Here is a 25555-nt window from a genome sequence, read left to right as displayed (position 1 = left end):
ATAACTTAATTATTTCTTCTCTTAAATCTTCTAATTTACTTTTTTCCATTAAGTGACGCTTTTCTTTGTGAAGAGCTACGGTTTTAAGTAAAAAGTGTGGCTTTAGAAAGTGTAGTTTAAGTAAGTAAATCTTTAAATCTGTACAGATTTAGATCTGTACCATATAATTTTCTTAATATTTTTGAGCTATTACAACATATAATGTAAGTAACCCTTAAAAAATGTTGTCTAAAATGGTCAAAAACAACATTTAAAATTTGTTGCAAAGAAATAAAATTATTGCAACTCTTTGTTAACCAACATGCTGCAAACATTCTCTTTGATCAATTTAAGATACATGTAAAAAAGCGTTGCTTTATAAATTAAATAGGCAACATTTATAATACTTATCTATTTTACTTTCTAAGAGTTGCCTTTAAATGTTTAATAAACTTCCCAATCTAAGTGTTGTCTAAAGTTTTTTCACTAAATTTTTTATTTTATTTCTTTTTTAAAATTACTCTTTTCCTCCTGAACTCAACCAAAAACAAGAAAAGAACCACAAAATACATCAAGCAATAATTGATTCATCACATTCCTGACTACCATGCATTACTTAGAAACAAAACTCGAACCATACCATTTCAGAATCAAAATCCCAACCCTAACTCAATTTTCCCCTTTAACGACATTGACGCGCGTTCTGCATTCCTCTCTGCTCGTCGTCGTCGTGTTCATCACTGCTTAAGCTCGCGCCATGTTCTACTTTGCTTGTGCCGTATTCTTTTGCTCGCATTGCGTTCTGCTATAGTCTGATCTGATATGTTCTTCTACCCGTGCCGTTCTGAAACTTCTGCTCTTCTCCGCCATTTTGAAATCTCTTCTCCACTCCACCGTTCTGAAACCTCTGCTTTGCTCCGCCGTGGTGCCGTGCTCTGTCCACGCAGGCGAGTCGACAACTCTCTGTCGTTCACCTCTTCCTCTCAAGCCTCTCGCCTTGGTCCTCAGGCATCTCTTCCTTGAAGGCGCCGTCGTCCTTGAAGGCTTGCATAGATCTCTCAGGCATGACAAAAATTTCTTCCAAATTTTACATAATTAATTTGGTTGAATTGTTGAAATAACAAAACTATTCAGAGACTTGTTTTCTACTTTTTCTTCTTTAGTGTTCCATGGTCCACACTTCAATCCCGCGCAATCAAGCCATTTTCTCCACTTCTTAATTTGAAGCCTTGAAAAATGAATATCCAGTGAATCGCCTCACTCGTATTTTTTATTCATCATTGAATATTAATATAAGTTAATAAATAACAATTTTTATGTGTGTGTTTCGCTGTCCAGGTTAGAGTTGGGAACATCATTGAAAAGCAAGGTTAGGTTTTGCCTTTTGAGTTCATTCATTAGTTAGTTTCTTATTTAGATGTTCAATTGGTTTGCCCTGCGTTGCTCTGATTCCGGGGCTTTGAGGTATTCCTTCATTTGAAATTGAATATTGTTTATCCAAAGTCACTCACCTCTTTTGACTTTGTTGTTAACCTCTTTTGACTATTGTAACAATTTTATGTATATTTGTTAGTTCTACTGCTATAATCAGAGAGTATAGGTTTTGTAAGTGCTTGTTTGGATTTGTTTGCATGCTTCTGATTGTTATTTGATGTATGAGTTATATAGAAAATAAATTTGGCTGAAAATTAGATTGCAGAGTTGATGACTTACTTTCAATATTGACATGGTCATTTATGGAAAGTAGAACAGCCTTTGCTTTTAGGTTCTTATTAGTATTCTGCACTTTACTTGTTCTTTGGCTGTAGATTGTTGCCGTAGTTCACATTGTTTTTTCAATAGTTTCAGTAGTTTGTGGTTTAAACCATTATTGTTATGCTCTACATGTTTCTTCTGTTTTTTTTTTCTTTTTTCCTTTTTTTAGACAAGGACTTAATTTGAATAAATTGTCATTTTCATTTATTTGTAAATTAAAGAAAAAGTATGATGTTATTCATATACTAGATATAGATCAATCTGTGGTACTAATTGCACTACTGAAACAGCTATACTATATCTTAGGGAGCTTCTATTTTGTGGACACTTGTTGTTGAAGTATTGATATTATCCCTATGAAGTGTGAACTATACTTGGGCATGAGCTCTTTCTTTAGAGGGAGCTGAGTCTTGTAGGATGGACAATGTAAACAAGCTTCCTTAAACTGTAGGTAAAGTTGTCTTCTAATATCTAGTAGCTAATCTTTCATTGAAAAAAAAAAAAAAACAAGCAGATAAATGTGATTGGCTTGCCCAGTACAACACTTAAATGATTAAGTTTTTGTTGGATGAACTCATGCCCTGCCAGGATGAACTCATCACAAATCTTAATGGAAATGAAGGCATGCATATATTACTCCCTCTGTTGTTTTTGTTGTTTGGTTGATGTTAATAGTCTATAATTTAGTACTAACTGGAATTTTTCACCACTTATTGTATTACTGATTCAGATGATATTGGATCAAGGGGATTAGAATGCTGGCGGCTACTGAGATGCCAAATCATGGAAAACAAGCTTGTGTAATTCCTGGTAATGATCTTATTTAAGTTAGATTTTTGTTTTACATTTGTAATCATATTGAAATCGGTACTTAACTAGGGGTGACTGGCTCAACTTGACTAAAATTTACAGGTTTGCCGGATTTTACTGAAGTTTATAGCTTTATTGGAAGCATTTTTTATCCTGACACTAGAGGCCATGTTCATAAGCTGCAGGAAATGGATCCTATAAATTTTGAAACTGTAAGTTGATACAACTTATATTATGATTGGAATCATTCATGAGCTCTTCATGAACCACCAAGGCCCTCAAATGTCATCAGTATTTGGTAAAGCTACGGTAACATTTATGAGAGTTGTGAACTAATTTAATCTTCCAAGTGTATTTGTTGGACAACTTATAACTATAGCCCCAACTATATCTATCTTTCTGATGAATTAAAGCAGTTAGTGCAATTTGACTTTCAATGAGGTTTTAAATGCAGTTGTCAGCATAATGATCATTGCTGTTTGATATTCAAACTTGATTATGCTGTTTTATATACCTCATAACTTGTTCATATATGCCTATGATGATATGCAAAATGGATAAGAGTATAAGTTAGCTACCATTTTCAAGGTCAAAATATCAAAACAAGTTTTCCTTTTCAGAACTGCCTGCAATCTTTGTCAAAGAAGATCTGGTGATTATTTTTATGTTCAATGAGTCAGTGGAAACCTTTATTAAGTTTAGTGAACAAGTTAGAGAACTAATTGTTTTTCAACTAATAAAATTGGTTTTCAAGATTTTTCAACAAGAAAAATAAGAATGCTATATATTCATCAACTATTGAAATATATCTGATAAGAATTATAACTAGCACTATATTTCAATAAGAAAAATAAGAATGCTATATATTCATGAAAAGTGATAATTTTGTTTGACTATATTTCAACTATAATTTATACAATGATAAATCACGATGCTAATGATAAAATTGTGGCAGGCTGCTTGTCATAATTGGTCAAATGAGAAGTGCCTAACAGTGCTGAAAAACTGTTATAAAGCACTTGAAGAGAATGGAAAAGTGATTATCTTTGAGATGATCATGCCTGAAGAACCAGATTTAAGCAATTCCTCTAAGCTTGTCTCTATTGTTGACAATTCTATGTTCCTTCATGCTGGAGGCAAGGATAGAACAGAGAAAGAATTTGGGAAGCTAATCAAAGACGATTTCTTTTTCGGTTTGGTATGCTTCTAGTTTTGCTGTGCAATTTTGTTATTTATTTGTTTTGAACTTCGGTTTGGTTCTTCAATTTGTCAAACTGGTTGAAACTAAAATCAAATTAAGAAACACTGAACCCTATCATTATTTTCAGTTTTAGTTTTGACAAGAACTCCTTGCACTATTATTTCAATTTCAGTTTCTTCACTTTTTTTCTGATATCTTCTGCCATTCATTCATTTTTTAATGATAAGTTGTTCATTTTTTGTTGTGTATTATTTGCAGATTTAGCATATGGGACAAGTCAAGCATGGATATAAAATATGCAAGTAGATTGACGTCTTTTTGACAAATATTAATTACTATTTTGTTATGACAATTATTGTCAAACAAAAATTTTATTATTTTGTTGAGAATTATTGACAAATATGTATTTGAAATATTAATTGAACCTTTTAATATCTATTTTAATTAGAACTTTATTATTAGTTATTTTGTTTCTTTTCTAAATTTTTTCTATTGTACACAAATTTACTTATTAATTAAAATGATTATACATGTATGACAAAATTCTATTGTGAATTTTTTTTTGTAGTTTTACTACAAAAGCAACTTTTACTTTTGTCAAAAAGACAACCCTTCTATTAGTTGTATATTTTGAATATTAGACAACACTTGTATAAGTTGCATATCTAAAAGAAAAGGCAACACTTGTATAGGTTGCATATCCAAAAGAAAAGGCAATGCTTTTAAACGTTGCATATTCATAACTAATAGGCAACACTTTAAAGTATTGCAAATTCAAACTTATAAGCAACACGTAAAAGGGTTGCATTTTATTGCAAATAGACAACACTTTTTAATAGTGGCCAAAATATAAGAGAAAAGACAACACTGAAAAAGTGTTGTTTCAAACACACCTTTGAAGTGTTGTTGTTTTTCAACCAAAAGCAATACTTACCAAGTGTTGCTCTCAAAAGCGTTGCTTTTGAAACAAAAAAGTGTTGCCTTGATCTAAGGCAACGGCTGCATATGTAACGCCACCCAAAAACGTTGCCTTAGGTCCAAAAGTGTTGCCATAGATCAAAAGCAACCTTTTGTCAGCCTTTAGACAACACTTTTTAAATGTTGCCTCAACCTAAAAATGTTGTAGTGTACAGTGTCAACACAAAGTATTGTACACAATAAAATTTTGCGAAAATACTTAAGAAATAATAAAAAACAATTCAAATTAGTTTAAAATTATTTTATTTTATATTCATTACTTATTTTTAAAATAAATATTAAATATTAAATTAAATAACATAATTTTATATTATTATCTTTTTATTTTCCGTCAATATTTCACCTATTAAATAGCATATAAACGAATGATGACTACTCCAGTTATGCATAAAAAACTAAGACAAATTTTAAAATCTTAGCGGTATAATATACAAAAATTACTAATAACATTTTAAAAAAACTATTAAACCAACTCATAGTTCTTTAAGTTGACAATTTTGGCAAATAAATTTTTCTTATCCAATAGTTTTATACGAGAGTCTTGGTTATAGAACAACCAACAAAAATACTATACAAAACTAATTTTTTTTACTATTCCAATTGTTTCGGTAATCTATCGATTTTTTTCTACATGTTCAAAATTATCTAAAACAAGATTCTATCATTTTTTTATAATAAATATTACTTCAACTTTCTCTTTTATATCTTCATTTTTTATTTTGTTGATATGTGTGTGACCGCTCATTATTTTAATATTTTCATTGCTACCATAATTAATTTATGTTCATATTTAGTTTTTAACACCGACATTCTATTCTAAATAACATAGCTGGTCTAATTGCAATACAATAATTTTTTTTAGAATGTTAGGAGACCAGTAAATTTTGTAATTTATAGCTATTAATTAGTCATAATTGGTGTTTTTAATAGTGTGAGATTTTATCCAATGATATGACATTACTTACTTTTCTTTTACTGATTAAGTGTTGACCAAATTTTAATAAAAATACTGGCTCTTAGGCTTTCTCCTTTTTTTTTTTTATGTTAAAGATATTTTTTATTGCATATCAAATCAAAACACTCATCCACTTTGAGCAACTGTTTGTATCGAAAAGTGTTTAAATAATATTGCATTTAGTAAAAGGTTACTTGTAACTAAAAAACATATTTATACTATATAAAGAGATAGATAAAGCTATGTTCTCTGAACCCAGCTCATCAAAGTTAAATTAAAAATGCAGTTAGATTGAAATCGACGGATCGGATAAACTTTTAATAAACACATTAAACTTATTCATTCTGTAGAAACCAGAAAGCAACGGTGTCTTATGGGCTATGACATATAATTAGCATTAGGTTATTTTTATAGCTACAAGTAACTAGATTTAAACCTTGGATAATGCAATAATAGTTCAACAACACATGGCACCTCACCAAAATTTAAATGTGTTTGGCCACATGAAAAAATTGCATCATTCCTCGTTGCCAGTAACAATTATATGACCATAATAGGTGTTTCTAACTTAATATGAACAATACCGCACTGTATACACGTGTGACGTGTCTCTTCAAAAGTATTCACAACATTCCCCGCGGTTTATCCTCTCTATTGCTACATTCTCCGCCATCCTTAATTTAATTACATGCATGCCCCCAACAACATGCATTAACCCTTTGATTTTTAGTTTCTTTTTTTTTTTTGAAACCCAAGCCATCCCAAACCCTAAAATTAAAGAAAGAAAAACAAGAAAGCCATGAGTGAACAATATTGAAAAATATTGATTAAAATTTGTTGGTTTCTTTCTAAACAAATGCGGAAAGGATATATGTAGAAGGAGCTTCGACACAAAGCACACATGGTCGTCATCCAAACCGCCACCATGTCTACGTGTCAAGGGGCGAACCTCTGCTTCCTCTTCTTCCGTGAAGAGGAGCCACCGCCGTCCGACACCCTCGGCGTCCTCGCCTTCGACACAGCCAAGACCATGTGTCGCCTCGTCTCCCTCTACAAATCCCTTTCCGACGTGGAAATCCTTAAACTCCGTCGCCACGTCATTAGGTCCAAAGGGGTAACCTACCTGAACTCACAACAAGAATGTTTCCTCCTCAACCTCGCCTGCGCCGAGCGCCTCGAGGATCTAGACCACGCCGCAGCCACCATGTCCCGTCTCTGTACGAATTGCACCGACGTGGGGCACAGGAGCTTTGAAGTGGTCTACGCGAACATGAAAAGCTCTGGCGCTGGCTTGGATGCGAGGAAATTAGAATATGGAACCAAGAATGTGGAGAAGGTGATTGAGAGAATGGAGAGGCTGGTTTCCACTACAAGAAATCTCTACACGGCTATGGAATCTTTGTCGGAAATGGAACTGTCCGAGAAAAAGATACAACGGTGGAGATCCTTAAGGTCCAACCATGGCCTCATGGTGAAAGTGGAATGCTTTGATGACAGGATCGAGTACCATAGGAGGCAAGTGCAACATTACAAGCAAGTTTCCCTTTGGAACCAAACATATGACAAGGTTGTTGGCCTCATGTCTCGCATCATCTGCATCGTTTACGCAAGAATTTGTTGCGTGTTTCGGTCTTTGATCATAGCTGGTGGTAGAAACAGAAGGAATCTGGAGAATTATTATTGCCTCCTTATTCACCGTGAGTTATACATGTCAAATGTTAACATATACAATAATATGGACGAACGTTTCAAGAGGAGGAGGAAGCAACAGAAGAATAATCCTTGCCTCGCGTTCAAGAAAATAAGTGCCATCAAATTTCCTAACCGCCATGTTCCGCCGCGTGCTGCTACAGCGAACGGTGGTGGTGGTGGAGGAGGAGGAAATGGTAAGAATAATAAGACTATTTTAGCAAAAAATAATAAGGTCCTGAGGCTTGCACCTCCGACCACAGTCGGAGGCTCAGGGCTTTCGCAGCGGTATGCGAACATCATATTGTTCATGGATCGTTGTATGCATGCCCCGGTGGCGATCGGGGAAGAAGCACGCGTTGCGCTCTATGAGATGTTGCCAGAGAGGCTGAAGATGAAGTTAAAGGCGAAGTTAAGGAAGCAACGGATGGAATGGGAGAATTGTGAGAAAGGGACGGACAGCCACCTGAAGGTGGCAGCACAATGGCGCGACACGGTGGAGGAGGTGATGGATTGGTTGTCGCCATTGGCGAACGACACGGTGAGGTGGCAGACAGAGAGGCACCTAGAGAAGCAAAAGTACGACATGAAGCCAACGGTTTTGTTGTTGCAAACTTTGCACTACTCGGATTTGGAGAAGGTTGAAGAGGCGATTGTTGATGTGTTGGTTGGGTTGAGTTGTATATATTGGTACCAAAAGGAATGGTAGTGTATTATGGGGATGACACTATTAGGTTTTAAGGAAGTGTTAATCGTATCATGAAGATGGTAAAGGAAACAATTATATTTTCTCTTTCTATATATTTATTCATTCATTTATTTCACTTTTTGGCTTCTTTAATTTGGAGTTTCTTGGGATTTATTTCATTTGGGTTTATTTCTTTATTTATTTTTATCACTTCTATTCATTTCTTGAAGATGATGAAAAGTGTAATAAGAACATTTGACTAACGTGATATATGTATGTATATGTAGAATTCTGTGTACAGTTTATATATTGCAAAAAGGAAAGGAAATATTTAAAAGGAATTATGGAGGGCAAATAATGAAGTATTATTAATAACTCTAGCACTACTTAGATGAAATTAATGAATTTTAGATTTTGTGTTAAGCACTCTTGTAGTTTGCCTTCCTTATTCATGTTGGAGAATTGTAGCAGTTACTAATTGCGGGAACAGTATAATATTTCACTGAAACCATTCGAATGTGTTACCCGATCCTTTTTTGTTTCATCTTTTTCTATCACATATTCATTGATGTTGTTTTATTTAAAATTTATTAAATATATCTCTTTTTTGTTTTCCTTTTTATAGTGTTGCCTAATTTATTTTCAAGCTATTCATGTGACCTTGATTTTCTCATCTGTAAAGATGTAATCGAGTCGGATTGATTCGTGTTTAAGAGAAAAATATATCCTAGCCAATTAAAATGTAATTGAGTTGGTTTAGATTGGGTTCAATATTTTTCTTTAGTGTTTACTACTGATAAATATGGAGGCCACTCAGATAAAGACGCCTAAAACGTCTTTTTTTTAAAGATGTTTTCATGTTGTGTATTAATTGGTTTCTGTATAATTTATTCGGTGTTCCTCATCACATATTATTAAATTCTTCAAAAGATTTTCTTTCCAAAAATAATAAAAAATATTTAATTTAGACTAAAACAAAAAAGGTAATAGATTAACTATTAGATTTTTTTTAAAAGATTATTTACATAAAAAAATATATCACATTCATCAATATATATATATATATATATATATATATATATATATATATATATATATATATATATAAAACAAGCTCTTAAAATTTTTATAAATAAAAAAATAATTAATTTTTATTCGTATAATATATAAAATAATTACTATATTATTATTATATTATAGATTAAAATTTATTAATTTAAATTTTGTTTTTATTTTTAATATAAGCATTAGAAATAAATAAATTTTTTATAATAAGATGTAATGTAACAAAATATATATAATATTAATTAGTTTTTAAAAAATTCTGAAAAGATTATTTTTTCTAATAAAGTGTTATTAAAAAATTAACATTATAAAAACTAATTTCAACCAATATGATATAATAGGTTATTAAATATATTTAATACAAAACACATTGAATATAAATTTTTATTGAGTTTAAATTTTAAATAATTTTTAATTGAATTTTGAATATTTTTATTTTAAAGAGTTAGAATATTTTAACATCATTTTTTTCGTATCTTTTTAATTGAGTCTTTGATTTTTTAAATTATAAACCTTATTTATAATTAAGAGTAATATTTTAACACTACCAATTAGTCACACATATAAAAATACAAGAATAATTCTATTGTCATAATTATAATCTAACTTTATAAGTAATACAATACAATGAAACTATATATAAGTAATATAACTAAATTTTATCTACATCTATAGTCACATTTCATAAATAATATAATTAAATTATATTTATGTTTATAATTAAAATATGAATAAAAATACAAAAAATTATCAGGATAGTTAATTTTTTTCGTTCATAATTTTTTTTTTGTGAAAAGTTTAATTATTTTAATAATTAATTATTTTTTAAAAAAGATAATTGAATAACACAAAAAAATCTTATTAAGAGTAATTTATTTATATATGATTAAAAATAATTGAATAATTATATACGGTAAAAATTAATATTATTAAAAAATAAAATTAAAAATCATGTTTTTTTTTTCTTTTTTCCAAAATTTATCTACGAGTAATTCTATAAATATTTTATGATGAATAAAAATATTAAACTCGTACTAAAATTTATTCTAATAAAATTTATTTTTATTCTACTAAACGTTAAATAAACTATTGAAAAGAATTTTGTTTCCTCCATTAGAGAAGAATGCTAAACTTCCATACTTCTATTATGTTATGGCAATAATTTAGCCTGTTATTTTTTAATGTACATAATAATAATAATAATAATAATAATAATAATAATAATAATAATAATAATAATAATAATAATAATAATAATAATAATAATAATAATAATAATAATAATAATAATAAACAAGTATATCACAGTAAAAAAGGAAGCACGTCACCAAATAATTTATCATCCGAATTATATATGAATCAAATTGATAATATGAGGGCTAACACTACAAAAATCGATAACAAGGTTAGGGACTTACAAAACCTTTCTTAAGATCATAGAAAAAAGAACGTTTATATTTGTGTGATATATAAAACAATTATCATATTATTATTATTATTATTACATTATATATATATATACATATATATATATATATATATATATACATATATATATATATATATATATATATATGAGCAAAAAAAGTCCAACTGTTTTAAAATAATTTTTTTTTTAATATATTTGATTAAATGTTCTTGTATTTAGTACTTTTTTTTTTTGCACTTCCTTTTAGTTAAAAATATAATCATTATAATTTTTTAGTTATTATTGCTAGGGGTGTTTACAGATGGGATATGGCTGAAATTTCGATCCAATCCGCACTAAATTCATTAGATCAAATTCGATATTCGCGCTTTTTATGTTTGGATCAGATATCAAATATATCCATAAAATAAAAAATATTAAAAAATTTTATTTTTATAAAAAAAGTCAATAATTTTTTTTGTTTACTTTTGTAAACATATTTACTTCTATCTGATTAGAGTGTAGATCCGATTCGATCCAATTCGATCATCTTACAGATCAGATACGGATAAATACTGTGGATTTATATAGATATGATCTAATCTATGAACACCCCTAACTACTACTATAGGTTCATTGTTGCAAAAGAATGCTTCTTTTATTATAAACCATTATTAGATCTTAATTACCATTAAAACAACTTAATTGTCAACAAAGAGATAATACTTATTGGTCTCTGAAATTATGTTCGTATTTGAATCCATAGTTATAAAAACCGAACTAGATCGACTGGTTTGACCAAAAAACTAGTGGACCGGACTAGAACCAAATCCTAGTTCAATTCGGTTTACTCCTTGGACCATTTAAGGAATAAAACCGGTCTGAACCGGTAAGAACCGATACAAACCGGTCTAACCGAACTGGTCTGCTTAAAAAATTTTTTAAAATGGATCCACAAGGTCTCAAACCAAGAACTTTGTAGCAAAAGCAACCTCTACTTGCCACTTAGCCATTACACTTCTAAGTATTATTTTTGACAAATACTAATTATATAGTATAGATAAATATCTAATTTAATTTAATTTTTATTTTTTCTATTTTTAAAATTAATTATATTTTAATTATATACCATTATTAATATAAATATAAATTTCACTAAAAATTTATTAATTTACTTGATTTATTTTATTGCTAGTATTGTGATTAAGGTTATTTGTTTTGATGTTAGTGTTAAAATCTACTGATATTATAGTTAGATGATAAGCTTTGTGAATTAATTATTTTTTTATTGTGTCAAAATAAGATACTATTGTAGTATTAAAATTTTATGATTTTTTTATATTAGTTATTTTTAGAAGTTGAGACATGATTCTTCATAAAATGTTAGTGAATATATGTATTTCAAATTTTAATTTTAAGTTTTTAACTATTTTATATTTACATGAGACCGGTTTTATCGGTTCAACCAGTGATTTATCGGTTGAACCAATAAACCAGTGAACCAGTAGCTTGACCAGTTGGATCACTGGTTCAGTTCTAACAACTATGTTTCAATCTAATTTAAAAAAAATTGATTTACTCAATTTAGTCTCCCAACTTAATAGTTATGACTCACATTGGTTCCTAATTTTATTTTGTCATTGTCTCACAAAATTGTTAACGACATGCTGAGATGGACTAACGACTGTTACATTATACATTCTAGCGACTGTTTGATGTGACAATTGTAATTTTTTTTACCTTATTTTTTTTTCAACTAAACACTTAAAACCCTAATATGAGTCACGGATACCTAAGTTAAAAAATCAAACTAAGTAAATTGAAACTTTAAAAATCATATTAAAGCTCGAATATAACTTCAAAATAGAACTTTAACTTATGTAGTGATAATTTAAATGAGAATCAAATAAATTAAAATTCAACATAATTTTTATCAATGTTTTCAAATTCGAAATTTCTATACCAAAATTAACTAGGATTTTTCTTTAAATTAAAAATTTAATGAAATAGTGACTTTAATTATCTTAACCAAATGTCCTAATTAATTACTTTTATATCTCAAAAAAAACTGTATATGAGAAGAAAATAATTAATTTGTCTACTTTAATAAATAGTTATTTTACTAAAATAAAAGAAATTATTTTTTTAGAATCTTTTAAGAACTAATTAATATTATATATATTTTATTACACTACATTTAGTTATAAAAATTTTATTTATTTCTAATGCTTATATTAAAAATAAAAAAAATTTAAATTAGTGAATCTTAATATATAATATAATAATAATATAGTAATTATTTTATATATTGTACGAATATAAATTAATTATATATATATATATATATATATATATATATTGGTGAATGTGATATTTTTTTTTTATGTAAATAATCTTTTAAAAAAAATTTAATAGTTAATTTATTACCTTTTTTGTTTTAGTCTAAATTAAATATTTTTTATTATTTCTGGAAAGAAAATCTTTGGAGGAATTTAATAATATGTGATGAGGAACACCGAATAAATTATACAGAAACCAATTAAAACACAACATGGAAACATCTTTAAAAAAAGACGATTTAGGCGTCTTTCTCTGAAATTATTCATTGCTTTAATTTCTAGTTATTTAAGCTGCATTTGAAAAGCGTAGCCTATTCTATGAATAGGCTACGTTTTTCTCCATGTTGCCTTTTTATAAGAGAAAAGGATACACAATTGTGGCATCATTTAAAAAGTGTAGCTTTAGGTATTTTAGAAATCACTTATAAAGTGTATCCGTAGGTTGATATCTATAGGTTCACTTTTCGTATCAAAGAGGACGCTTTTAGAGGGTAGCCTATTTCTTAAGTTTTGGGTGCGTTTTAAAAGTGATGCCTAATGTATCTAGAGCAAAAAATTTGACACTAAGTGAATTTTTTCCCTCTTAACTTTTTCCCGGCGTAAGGACGCACACTCAGTTCACACTTAGTGAAAATTTTCCCTCCAAGAGAAGAAAACCCTTTCACCTTTCACCTTTCAGAGAAGAAAACCAAGAGTGATCGGTGTTTTTGCTGCTTCTTCTGTTTGCAGTGGTCTTGATTGACCAAGGGTTATTTTCTTCTTTCTTACGCTTGCTTTCCTCAGCGAAGGGTTCAGAGAAGAAAACCCTCAGCTCACACTCAGCTCACACTCAGAGAAGAAAACCCTCAGCTCACACTCAACTCACACTCAGCTCGTCATCACCCTTTCACCTTTCAGAGAAGAAAACCCTCCAAGAGTCACCACTCACCGCACGAAGAAAACCCTTTCAGAAAACCCTCCTGCATCGCGCGAATCAAAACCCTCACCATCGCGAAGATCGCACCCCAGTCACCACTCACTCCCACTCACCACTCACCGCCACACACCACTCACCACTAACCACTGACCGTCACTCCTCTTCGCCCTCCTGCACTAATCGTCGCACGCTGCCCATACCGTCGTCGATCTCTGTGCTTCTCGTCGTCCTCTCTGTGTTCACGTCGTCGATTAGGTATATATTAATTTTCATTTGATTCTGAAATTTGAGGGGTTTAGGGTGCCGATTTTAGAAACCGGTTTCTGCTCTGTAATCACAAACACAACAACTATGGTCTTGTTTATTTTTTGTATTTCAATTAGAATTTTGAAATTTGAGAGTAACCAAGTTGATGCATGAGCCAGATACGCCATTTTTGAGCTGAAATTGTATTTGGTTTGGGTGACATTTTAAGATGTTTATTTATTTTTCAGGTGACATTTGTATTGAACTGTATTTAGTTAATTAGATTCGAGTAATTTATTTGGTGTTTTGTTCACGGCATCTGAAGCCAAGACATTGTTTTTTACCATTTGATCACGAAAATTTTCTAAACACTTGAATAGTTTTGATTCCATCCAATACCTAATTTTGCATGCAAAATTATTGTCTTACTGTTAAAAGTTCCAATCTTTATGGATTAATTGAAATGAGTTTTGGTGCTGTTGCTATGTTAATTTTCATTTTTGCTTGATCCTAGCTCATTGTTAGTTCGGGAAATTGGTTCTGGGTTTGGAAATTTGAGCTTTGAGCATTGTTAGTAACTGCTTGAATATGCTTTGTTGTAAAGGGTTTTTGAATTGATGACATGGTATTCGTGATTGAAATCAAATAAGTTTTTAGTAGATTATCATGTTACTAGAAATTACTGATTTTTTGTGGCCCTCACCAGTAATAGATATGTTGCTTAAAAATCATAGACCAGAACACTGCAAATGATTTTAAATGGGAGAAAAATAAAATCTTCAGAGGGTTGTAAATACAGCTGATTATAATTGAATAAACTGATAAGCGCCACATGACCGAGTTACTTTGAGTTTAGGTTATAATTCTGTGAAACTAAATTTTGTTATCTAGAATGTGTTCAAATGTGGCTAAAACTGATGCTTGAACTATAATTTGATTATTATGGTTTGTCTCTTCCAAAGTAGAACCAAATAATGTAACATTTGGTTAATTTACTTCATTTTTTAATCTTATGTATCTGCAGCATCTAATTTGAACCAATGGATGGTACAGCAAGTATCTAATTAACCAAATGCTCTTATTTATTGAAATGTATCTAGTCTGCATTAGATGTACATTAGTAATCTGAGTTAAAATTTGGGGGTGTAATCGCCATCTATCAAGATATCATCACCCTTTTCTTGCACCTGCTTTCAATATTGAACAATTAATTAATTTAGTGATTCAATGATGCCACCTTTAATTAGATGCAGCAGAGCAGAGGCCTCAGATGCTCAAATTGTACATCGATACATCTCTATTGTTTATTGAACAATAGTCCTGTATCTGTATGCTTTTTGTTTATTTTTTCTAACTTCATATATTAATATAATTGATTTTCTTTAATTGTAATAGATGTGATCACTTTTACACGCTAAAGGGTTTTAAATAGAATGATATTGTTTGGGATTTTTTCTTTCCTTCCAATGTACAGGAAACTTGTTAATATTAAAAAAAAGAGGAGGTGGACATATTAGGAGTAAAAGGAAGAAGAAATGAATGACTAAGTGAATTTAAAAGTTTAAAAATTTCAATTCATGAAAATTAATTTCTATGAGTAAATTTGGTTTCTTTCGCATTAGAATGTGAAACCAGTTTCTACAAATTGGTTTATAGATATACACATTGAAAAATAGTGGTTTTGTAGAATCTTGTGTCTTTCAAGTTGGATTGATTAAAAATTTTTGGTACCCTTTCAAGCAGAATCTTACATCTTTATTTTATGCTGTTATTACTTGAGTTTTCTGTTTTAATTATTGTAGTTGACTTGTTATTACTGTGATTCTATTCTGTTGGTTGATTCTATTAGTTGATTCATGTTGTTATTTTTCTTTTTCCATTTTTTTTGTTTTTACTATGATTTTCTATTTAGGTTGTTATTATGATTTCTATACTGTGATTTTTCTTTTGCCATCATCTTCTAACTGCTTCTCATTGCTCACCCAGCACCACCAGTGTCTGCTGTCTTTGCCGCCACTCCTCTGTTTTGCAGCCTCTGAGCCACGAACTCCATCGCCGGTTCCATCTTCACCTGGCCGTTGAACACCCTTAACTTACACCACGAGGACCACGACTCGCCTTTTGCCTTTTTACATAGATATCATTGGGTAAAGATGCTTTATCTGTTTATTATACTCCACTAACCACTTCTTGTAAGTAAGAATAGTTAAATAGTTTATTATATTTGAATAAATTATTATCTTTTCATATGAGATTATGAATGCAACTTTGTAGAATAGAACTGCATCTGATACTGTACATGTTATACGTACTGACCGCTTTCTTTTCTGGAAGAAAAATAGTTATTAAATTTATCCTTTGGGTTTGGGGTTCTACCTGGTGCCATGATCCATCTCTTTCACAGGGATTCCCAACCTATAGCCGAAATGCAAATATATGTATGGTGTATCTGACTTCAATAATAAAGAAAGATATAGACGAACAAATGCACTTAAAAGTGCTCCTGCTCATGAACCATCTTTTATTTTTTTATTTTCAAAATTTCTCTAAACAAATTAAACCAAAGTCTATCACTGTATGTTCAAGACAAGTGCTACTGTGCTAGTAATAAGTAGTTCACACCCATTTTATATTCAAATATCTGCGAATATATAGATATAGTTAGAAGGTGCGAACGGTAAATTGCAATGAGTTATGAGTATATTTTGCACAAATTTATTTGAATTTCTAAAAAAACTTTCTTTTAAATGCTATAGATAAAAGGATTTGCACATATCTAAATATCCATCTGTCTTTAATTTTTATACATTTCAAACTATTACAGACTTAAATATTAGAATTTCTTACATGTATACACCGCACATGTAATGGAACACAATTTAATATTTGCTTGAATTCTCTAAATAAAATGTTTTATTTTTTATTTTTATTTTTTATCTACATGCAATGAGTCGAAGTTCTGCATTTTTGTTTCTGAAAATATGTTTATCTATTACATCTAGGGATCTGTAGGCAATAAGACATAAGGTGTGGCTATTTTTTTTAATATGAACATGGAGTAAGGCAGTAAAAGAGAAATTTAGTTACTTTATCATGGAGTAAGGTAATAAGACAAGGTACCCTGCTCAACTTAATTTAACAGATATCAAGAAAGAAATGGTAGTTGACTTTGTTTTTTGTTTGCATTGAGCAAAATTGAAGGCGGAAGTTTTTGGTTAAGGTCTTCCAAGCAGATTTTGTCAAAACGTTGACCGTGTCATGGCAAGGTACAATGCATACTTTAATTATTTTGTTTTGTTAGTTTTGAAGTTGCAATTTAACTTATTATATTTGTACTATAAATTCTATGGTTCTCTTTATTTGTTTTATCTCAATGGGTTTCTAGAGAATTACTTCTAAGACTAGGAACTAGTTCCCAACCTAATTACAAGGTTTTGTTAGTCCTTTTCATTGCCCATTCCCTTTATAGCGAATAACACCTTTCCTCCTCTATTTTTGTTATCTTCACTTTGTGATCCCTTATAAATTTTCCTCCTAAAAAATTTAATAATTATCGATTAGATTTTGTGATATGCCAAAGGATTGGATGGATCTACCGAGGTATAGCGAAGAGTATATCAATGGTGTTATTAGTTTTTTAGACTTTGCATACTCCGAGGGAGAACCGGACGGATGACAAATTCAATGTCCTTGTAAGAGGTGTTGTAACATTAATTGGTATAGAAGAGATGTGGTATTTCACCATTTAGTAGCCGACGGATTTGTTAAGGGATATAGAACATGGATTAATCATGGGAAATGGACAATCCCGATGGCGGTTGACGATGACACGGATGATGAAGAAGGTGCACGCGATGACATCGAAGGACTGCTTAATGATGCATTTGGAGATATACCTCATGCTGAGGGTGTTATTGTAGGTCAAAATGAAGAGGCTAAAAAGTTTTACAATTTAATAGATGGGGCAAGTCAAGAGTTATACCCGGGTCGCAATAAATTTTTTACATTATCTTTTACCATCCGTCTGTACTTGTTAAAGTGTTTGCACGGTTGGAGGAATGCCTCCTTTACTTCACTTCTTGAGCTATTGAAAGAGGCAATGCCTGACATTAACATACCTTCATCTTTCCATAAGACGAAGGCCATGATAAGAGATTTAGGTCTGGATTATAAAAAAATTGATGCTTGTCCTAATGATTGCCTCCTATATAGAAAAGAACTAAAGGATGAAAAACAATGTCGTGTGTGTAGAACTTCTCGATATACTAAAAATTCTAGTGATAATAGTGAGAACCAACCTGACAAGAAAGGTCGTCCTATTCCTGCAAAGACTCTGAGATACTCTACTATAATTCCAAGACTTCAGAGATTATTTATATGCTCAAAGACGGCAGCTAGTCTGAGGTGGCATGATGAGGAGTGCGTAAAAGATGGGACGTTAAAGCATCCTGCTGAGGGCTTGGCTTGGAAGAACCTTGATGAAATGGATAAAGAATTTGAAAAAGAATCACGCAATATTAGACTAGGCTTGTCAAGTGATGGGTTCAACCCATTCCGTAGCATGAACATTTCATGGAGCACGTGGCCCGTGATGTTGATGGTATACAACTTGCCTCTGTGGATGTGTATGAAACCCGAATATTGTATGCTTTCTTTGCTTATTCTTGGGCCACAATCACCTGGTAAAGACATTGATGTGTATCTACAACCATTGATAGAAGACTTGAAGTTGTTGTGGAAAATAGGGGTCGAAACTTATGATGCATCAAAGAATGAGACCTTTCAAATGCGGGCAGCTCTTTTGTGGACAATCAACGATTTTTCTGCTTATGCTATGTTGTCTGGGTGGAGTACAAAGGAAAAATTGGCTTGCCCTTGTTGCGACAAAAATACCTGTAGCTTACAACTAAAACATAGTCGGAAGATAGTTTATATAGACCATTGTGTCTTTTTATCCATGGATCATCCATGGAGAACCAATACAAGGTCTTTTAATGGGAAGCAGGAATTAAGATCCCCTCCACCTGTTATAGAAGGAACTGAAATTTTTGAGATGCTACAAAATGTTGAAAATGTCTTTGGGAAGAAGCAAAGTACATCAAATAGTTTCCCATGAAATTGGAAAAAAAAAGATCAATTTTCTTTGAATTGCCTTACTGGCACAAGAACCCACTGTGTCACAACTTGGATGTCATGCACATAGAGAAGAACATACTTGACAGTGTAATTGAAACTCTCTTGGATGTCCCAGGCAAGGCAAAGGACCATTTGAATGCTCGATATGACTTAAAAGATTTGGGTATCTGAAAAAATCTTCAACCAAAGGAGGTGAATAATGGCAAGAGAACGAAGTTGGCAAAGGCATTCTTTTCTATGACTGCTGCAGAGAAGTCAGTTTTTTGTGGTGTTTTGAAGACAACAAAGCTACCTGATGGTAGTGCTTCGAATATATCACACTACATACATCTAGGAGAAAGAAAAGTTTTTGGGTATAAGACCCACAATGCTCACTTTATGCTTAACTATTTACTACCAATACCAATTAAAAGCATCCTTCTTGATCATGTGGCCATTCTGTTGATTCGAGTAAGTTCCTTTTTTTCGTCGCTTGTGCAAAAAGTTCATCACACTGGAAGAGATAGATCTACTGGAGTTAGAGATTGTGGAAATATTATGCCACCTTAAGAGGATCTTTCCCCCTAATTTTTTTGACATAATGGTTCATCTTCCCATTCATTTAGCAAATGTGGTGAGATTGGGAGGTCCGGTGCAGTTTCGTTGGATGTATCCTCCGAAAAGATACATGTGTACATTAAAGTCATATGTTCGCAACGAAAGTCGGCCCGAAGGTTCTATTGCAGAGGCATATCTGGCTGAAGAGTGCTTAACTTTCTGCTCAAGATACTTGCATGGAGGTGTGCAAACAAGACTTAATAAGCGGCCTCGGAATGATGATGATCCTAACGAAGACGAAGTTGTGCCATCAAAGTTGTTTTCTAACAAAGGTCGTTCGTTAGGCGTGGGAAATGGAGAACCAATTAATCTAGATGACATATCAATTTCTCAAGCCCATGTGTATGTATTACACAATTGTGAAGAAGTCGCAGATTATGTTAGGTAACTTAATTAAACTTTTTTTTTTATTTCGATCAAGTTCACCCATATTTTTTAGATCAAACCTAACTATTATTAATTATAGAGAGAATGAGGAAGAGGTTAACAATCAGCGGGGAACGAAATGGAGAAAAGAAAAAGTTCCCAATAAAACGTTCGCGTAGTGGTTTGAAACTCGTGTGAGGGATCCAAATGTGCCTTTTTGGCTAAAAGAATTATCTTGAGGTCTAAGCTCTGTTGCAAGAAGATTTTCTGGATATGTAATTAATGGATACAGGTTTCACACGGTGGAGCGTGAGGCAAGGAGAAAAACACAAAACAGTGGTGTCACATTAACTGCTTTAACTTCAAGCTTTGCAAGTGCTAAGGATCAAAGTCCAATCCAAGACAATGTAGCTTATTATGGCAGGTTGTTTGAGATAGTAGAGTTAGACTATTTTGGGCGTTTTAAGGTTGTCTTATTTTGGTGTGAATGGTATGATGCTGGGAGAGATAAGTATGGTCTTACATTTGTTCACTTCCATAAGAAATGCTTCAAGAATGAACCTTTTATACTAGCATCTCAAGCACATCAGTGTTTTTATGTGCAAGATACATATGAACATAACAAACATTATGTTATGGAAACTGTCCCAAGAGACTTATTTAAAACAAGCGACGAATCTGAGTCTGAGGCCCGTCAAACACACTACAGTGAACAACACGAGCGTATAACGAGCCCTACCATACCAGCTGATGATGGTGAACTTATTCTTGAGAGGACTGATTTACGACCCACAGTTATTGAAACGGTTCCCCAAGTGACTTCTATCCAAGAATATGAGGCAGACTTCATTGGAGATTCTAATTCTGATTTGTCATCCTAACCAATTTATTACTTAATATGTACATATGTATACTTAAGTTTTCTTTTTCACCTTTTTATTTGTAAGTAATACTTATTTTTTTGTTAATTTGTCAGTCTCTTACATTTTTCTTATATTGATTTTGATGGGTATATTGACTCTACGTAACTAATTTATTTGTGTAGGAATAAGGAATTTATTGATCTTAAAGCTACATCAAGTAAGAATTTGCTTAGACAATTTGAGGCTAAGAGACAAAGGATTGTAACTGAACGTAAGAAATATGAAATGGAAGCTGTAGCTGCTAATGATAAGGAGAAATCTGAGCGAAGGGTGGATGAACCAGAAAGTCAATTGGAGATGCGTGCAACCAAAGGGCAGAAGAAATCCACGTCAAAGAAGCTGGATTTTAGTCATCTGCAAAACACATTCGATTCTATTAGCAAAAGGACTAATTCCACGCCTACCACCTTGGAAGTACAGCCAAATATTCCTTCGCAACAGCCAGAAAATAAAAAGATAAAGGAGCTATTGGCTATGCCTACTGCTGAGAAAGTCAAGAATGGAGTGTAGGGTGAAAAATCAACCCAGGGCTTGAAGAAGTCTAAGCCTACAAACATGGAGGCAGATGAACTTATAAGGAAGCTCGAAGCATTGAACTAAGTGAGGACGGGGAAGAAAGCATGGCACTTGATAAAGACTATTATCAACATGTGATGGAGGACATTGATGATGAAGAAGGTACTGTTTTGCTATTTTTCTATCTTCTCTTGTAAATTGTAATGCTTCTTTTTTCAATTGGCATCACTAATTAGTCCTTAATCTATTTCCTAATGAATGAAACCAGGAGAGCCAAAGAAGAAGAAAACCCGTGGAAAAATAACTTGCAAGGAGATTTATGCAAGGACTATGGAACAGCGGGAAGAAGTCACTTTTGATATTGGACAGCCCGTAGGACCAACCGACCAAAGTGTTTCTAATTTAACTAGTTTTGTTGGCACTATTGGTAGAAATAAAAGATTCGTTAGTCTTTTGTACACTAGTTGGCATGCTGTTCCTTCTAAAGCTAAGAAGTTCATGTGGGACTATGTTAACGTAAGACACTCGGTAATTATTGATTTCAATTTTTTTATTCAGCACAAGAGCATATAACAATTACTTATAATCATGAAGACCAAGTTTATCCTCCCAGACAGTGGAGAAAAGTGGGTAATGCAAGTGATTCAAGATGCTTGGAAGTGGTTCAAAGGAAAGATTAAGCAAAAGCACTTCGTTCCCTATGATACTATTGAAGATATGGTGAAGAATCGACCCCCACAAGTACCAGAAAGTGGTTTCATAAAATTGATCTATTATTGGAGTCATCCTCTAATCTAGGTAAAAGACTATATATGTCAAATTTTCATGTGAAACTATTTGACTATTGAAAGAGCAATATGGTATTTAGTTATTAATGTGAAGCAGCCCTACTGACACCTTAACACTTAACAGTCTTATGTTTTTTGATGTCTTAATAAGCACTGATTGGATGTGAATTATTGTTATTAAAAGAAAATTTATTAAGTGTTTCAGCATTATGTGATGTCTATATGCCTTTTTACTTGGCTAGCTACTTTTTTGCTCTGATTTCAAACCTGCTAGAACCAACAGAATGTGTCAGTATTCTTGCAGTTTTTTCCCTCCATTTTCTTGCAACACAGATAAAGGATTGGTTTGTTTAGATTTTATGATTTCCTATTTTTTTTAAGTTACAGCTACATATATGCAACTCCATCTTACTCTGGATTTCCTTTTTTCCTCCCCGTTGCTGCTTTGAACATGTTGCTTATATTACCTGTTGCTTATAGTTACTCAATATCCTATTTGGCATCTTGCTTCGCTAATTTCATTTAATTCTGATATGGTTCCTAGATATACTTCTATTCCTCCTCCATACACACTGCCTTGTCAATTCTTTCTTATTGTGTCCACTAAGTTCTGTAATATATGATATATTTTTAATAGAAAAAAATTTCTTGGCAAGTTGAGGTTGCTTATATCCTTGTTAGTTGGTGCTTTTAACTTGAGGTGTGCCCTGTATATTCTTTCTTTATGTCTTCTATTCGATCTGATGAAGGAGGTTTGCAAAATTGTTACGACGAGAAGATATGTCACGTTGTGAAAATGTGAACATATGCTGTAATGTATTATAAATAGATCTTTTATGCTTGCTTTTGGGTATTGTTCATGAGCAATTTTTTTGAACACTTTGAAATTGGGGGCTTCTATATTGTCGCTTCATGGATAAATTGTGCTAAATAGTTCGTGTAACCAGATGTAGAGTTAGGTTCATGTTTTTGAATAATATTTAACGAGTGAATGTGACATATTTTTCAGTGCTTTAGCTTAATAATGCAGCCTTGCTAGTAGATTTGCCTAACTCATTATGCTGCACATGTTAGTAACTGTATGCTAACTTTTTATTCACTTCCAGTCAATAAGTCAAAGAAACAAGCAACACAAGGAAAAATAGAAGTTTCCACATCGCATGGGGCCAATCAATTTCGGAAGAGTATGAGTGGCTATGGTAAATAGTAGATTTATATTTATTAGAATTTATATTTGCATAAATTGAAAGAAGAAACCGAAGTAAGATCTTGTTTTGCAGCAAGCAACAAAGGAAACAAACGAGGAACCAAAAAGGTTTGAGATGTTCATTGCTACCCGAGCAAGTCGGAAGAGGAAGGAAGTGGATGAGAAAACACAGACTGCTGTTGTAAGAGTTCATTGAATCATTCATAATTAAATTTCAAATTTAGGATATGGTAACTAATTCAATTTTAAATGTTTTTTCTATGCAGGAAGACTTCCAACACCGCCAAGCTGCTGGTGAAACAGAAGAGGAATCATTTGAGGCCTTATTCGGGAAAGAACAACTAGGTCGGGTAAGGTTGTATGGAAGATCTATGACAAAAACTAATTTAAAAAAACATGCTGAAATTAATGAAATCAAGAATCATCACAAAGAGGAAGTGTCTAGTCTGAAGGAAAAACTTGGACACATGGAGGCCCAATAGCAAAACAAGAGGCCAAACAGCAAAAACAAGAGGAAGAGATTAATGGGTTGCGAAATATGATCAAGTTAATACTGCAGCGATCGGAACCTGGAATGAGGCCAGAAGAACTAGAAGCTTTATTACAAGACGGCCAGCAGTCTCCGATTGATGCGAATAGCGGCCATGAATCAACTCATTTTCCAAACTTAGATGTGGTATGTCCTTATCTATTCCTTGTTCCATAGCTTTTTACTTGCATTTACATTAATTGCTATGGCTGGAAATGTTTGTTGGCTTTATTAACACCAAAGTTGTATTGCTATGGCTGAAATTTGTTTGTGCAATTCTGGTTGTTGTATTTCTGATTTTGTGCACTTGGTACATATGAATTTGTCCCTATATCTAATTTAAGTGTGAAAGTCTGGTTAATTAGTGCATGAAAAATGCTATAGGGACATATCAGGATTGTGTTAAAGGAAATGGAAGAAAGAAATACCTGTAGATTTTCATGGTTTGAATGAAACAAGATAATACATAATTTCTTGAATTCACCTCTGATCTTTTGCCGTGACCATGTTATTTTTTTTTAGTATATGCTTTCTTGGTTTACTATGTCTACGTGTTCCATTTAATTTTTATAATTACGAATGTCATTATGAATATTTTTTTAACTACTTTTCTATATAATTATGCAGGGTAACAATAAAGATTAAGCAATGAAGATTAAGCTGACTATTATTGTGGTTTATTGGCTAAGATAGAGTGCTATTTAGAATCTTTACATGTATGGTTGACTAATGACTTTTATTAGAAGATACTTTTATTGGCTAAGTGATATTATGGTTTTGATATGGCTATGCTTACTTTAGTGTGAAATGTATGAATTTTTACAGTTAACTTCCTTCTAGTACTTTTGGATCAATATTATAAATATATTTTGGTTAGAGATAATTTTTATTATTCAAAGAAATTATTTATTATGATTATGTATTTATTTTTATTTTGTAATATTCAACTCATTTAAATAAAAATGCAAAATTATTATACATGTAATCATATTAACTATTATGTTGTATTAATAATTATTATATATATACAGAAAAAAAACGAGACCTAAGGCTACACTTATATACAGTAGCTATAGTATACAAAAAAAAAATGAGACCTAAGGCTACACTTATATACAGTAGCTATAGTATACAAAAAAAAATGAGGGACCTAAGGCTACGCTTATAAAAAGTAGCTATGGTATACAATGTGGTTACGCTTTACAGGTGATGCAGTAGCGTTGAAAAGCGTAGCCTATTCTGGAAAAATGAAAGCTGAAAAGCTTAGCCTTTGGTCCTGGACAGCATTACTTGAAAAACGCACCATATTCCCAAAAGCCAAAAGCGTAGCCCTTGGTGCAGAAAAGCGTAGCCTTTGAGAATAGGCAACGGCCGAATAGGAATCACTCCAAAAAGCGTAACCGTAGCCTAAGGCATCATTTTTTTCACTTTTGGCTACACTTTTCAAGTGTACCTAAATGGGTG

At 31.9% G+C, this 25555-nt stretch overlaps 3 protein-coding genes across 15 annotated transcripts; all 3 read left to right on the top strand.

The window, feature by feature from the left end:
- The first annotated feature begins 446 nt into the window (after nucleotides 1-446).
- LOC112743545 (isoliquiritigenin 2'-O-methyltransferase) lies at nucleotides 447-4206 on the top strand. 8 transcript variants are annotated; one of them, XM_072214332.1, is made up of 8 exons: nucleotides 447-1041; nucleotides 1318-1348; nucleotides 2041-2185; nucleotides 2323-2356; nucleotides 2465-2544; nucleotides 2647-2756; nucleotides 3500-3742; nucleotides 4004-4206. In XM_072214332.1, the coding sequence occupies exons 5-8, from the start codon at nucleotides 2490-2492 to the stop codon at nucleotides 4007-4009; spliced, it is 414 nt and encodes a 137-aa protein (XP_072070433.1). In that variant the 5' UTR covers nucleotides 447-1041; nucleotides 1318-1348; nucleotides 2041-2185; nucleotides 2323-2356; nucleotides 2465-2489; the 3' UTR covers nucleotides 4010-4206. The 8 variants fall into 8 exon arrangements, with proteins under 8 accessions (XP_072070433.1, XP_025648581.1, XP_072070432.1 ...); XM_025792796.3 differs by having other exon boundaries at nucleotides 511-1041; nucleotides 2025-2181; XM_072214331.1 differs by having other exon boundaries at nucleotides 511-1041; nucleotides 2025-2185.
- A 2373-nt stretch (nucleotides 4207-6579) lies between these two features.
- On the top strand, nucleotides 6580-8076 carry LOC112743544 (protein PSK SIMULATOR 1-like). The gene has a single exon (XM_025792792.2). It carries the CDS (start codon nucleotides 6580-6582, stop codon nucleotides 8074-8076), a length of 1497 nt encoding a protein of 498 aa, XP_025648577.1.
- A 5468-nt stretch (nucleotides 8077-13544) lies between these two features.
- Nucleotides 13545-24238, top strand: LOC112743543 (uncharacterized). Of its 6 annotated transcripts, XM_072214327.1 has the most exons (10): nucleotides 13550-14038; nucleotides 16016-16176; nucleotides 17042-17132; nucleotides 17231-17295; nucleotides 21174-21729; nucleotides 21836-22083; nucleotides 22162-22365; nucleotides 23462-23554; nucleotides 23636-23743; nucleotides 23829-24204. In XM_072214327.1, the coding sequence occupies exons 5-7, from the start codon at nucleotides 21672-21674 to the stop codon at nucleotides 22363-22365; spliced, it is 510 nt and encodes a 169-aa protein (XP_072070428.1). In that variant the 5' UTR covers nucleotides 13550-14038; nucleotides 16016-16176; nucleotides 17042-17132; nucleotides 17231-17295; nucleotides 21174-21671; the 3' UTR covers nucleotides 23462-23554; nucleotides 23636-23743; nucleotides 23829-24204. The 6 variants fall into 6 exon arrangements, 4 of the variants coding, with proteins under 4 accessions (XP_072070431.1, XP_072070428.1, XP_072070430.1 ...); XR_011871008.1 differs by lacking the exons at nucleotides 21174-21729; nucleotides 21836-22083; nucleotides 22162-22365 and having other exon boundaries at nucleotides 17032-17132; nucleotides 23829-24238; XM_072214330.1 differs by lacking the exons at nucleotides 22162-22365; nucleotides 23462-23554; nucleotides 23636-23743; nucleotides 23829-24204 and having other exon boundaries at nucleotides 13545-14038; nucleotides 21836-22127.
- Nucleotides 24239-25555: the final 1317 nt, after the last annotated feature.

The sequence above is a fragment of the Arachis hypogaea genome, chromosome 14 (genome assembly GCF_003086295.3).
Source record: "Arachis hypogaea cultivar Tifrunner chromosome 14, arahy.Tifrunner.gnm2.J5K5, whole genome shotgun sequence".
Lineage (NCBI taxonomy): Eukaryota > Viridiplantae > Streptophyta > Magnoliopsida > Fabales > Fabaceae > Arachis > Arachis hypogaea.
This window is presented reverse-complemented; position numbering and strand designations above follow the sequence as displayed.

What these genes read in the sequence shown, in the direction of transcription:
- LOC112743545 (XM_072214332.1), top strand. Translation starts at nt 2,490, where the DNA reads ATGCTGGCGGCTACTGAGATGCCAAATCATGGAAAACAAGCTTGTGTA. An exon ending in ACAAGCTTGTGTAATTCCTG is followed by an intron (nt 2,545 to 2,646) that starts GTAATGATCTTA and finishes TAAAATTTACAG; the next exon opens with GTTTGCCGGATTTTACTGAA. An exon ending in ATCCTATAAATTTTGAAACT is followed by an intron (nt 2,757 to 3,499) that starts GTAAGTTGATAC and finishes AAATTGTGGCAG; the next exon opens with GCTGCTTGTCATAATTGGTC.
- LOC112743543 (XM_072214327.1), top strand. Translation starts at nt 21,672, where the DNA reads ATGGCACTTGATAAAGACTATTATCAACATGTGATGGAGGACATTGAT. An exon ending in GGACATTGATGATGAAGAAG is followed by an intron (nt 21,730 to 21,835) that starts GTACTGTTTTGC and finishes GAATGAAACCAG; the next exon opens with GAGAGCCAAAGAAGAAGAAA. An exon ending in TCATGTGGGACTATGTTAAC is followed by an intron (nt 22,084 to 22,161) that starts GTAAGACACTCG and finishes ATAATCATGAAG; the next exon opens with ACCAAGTTTATCCTCCCAGA.
- LOC112743544 (XM_025792792.2), top strand. Translation starts at nt 6,580, where the DNA reads ATGGTCGTCATCCAAACCGCCACCATGTCTACGTGTCAAGGGGCGAAC.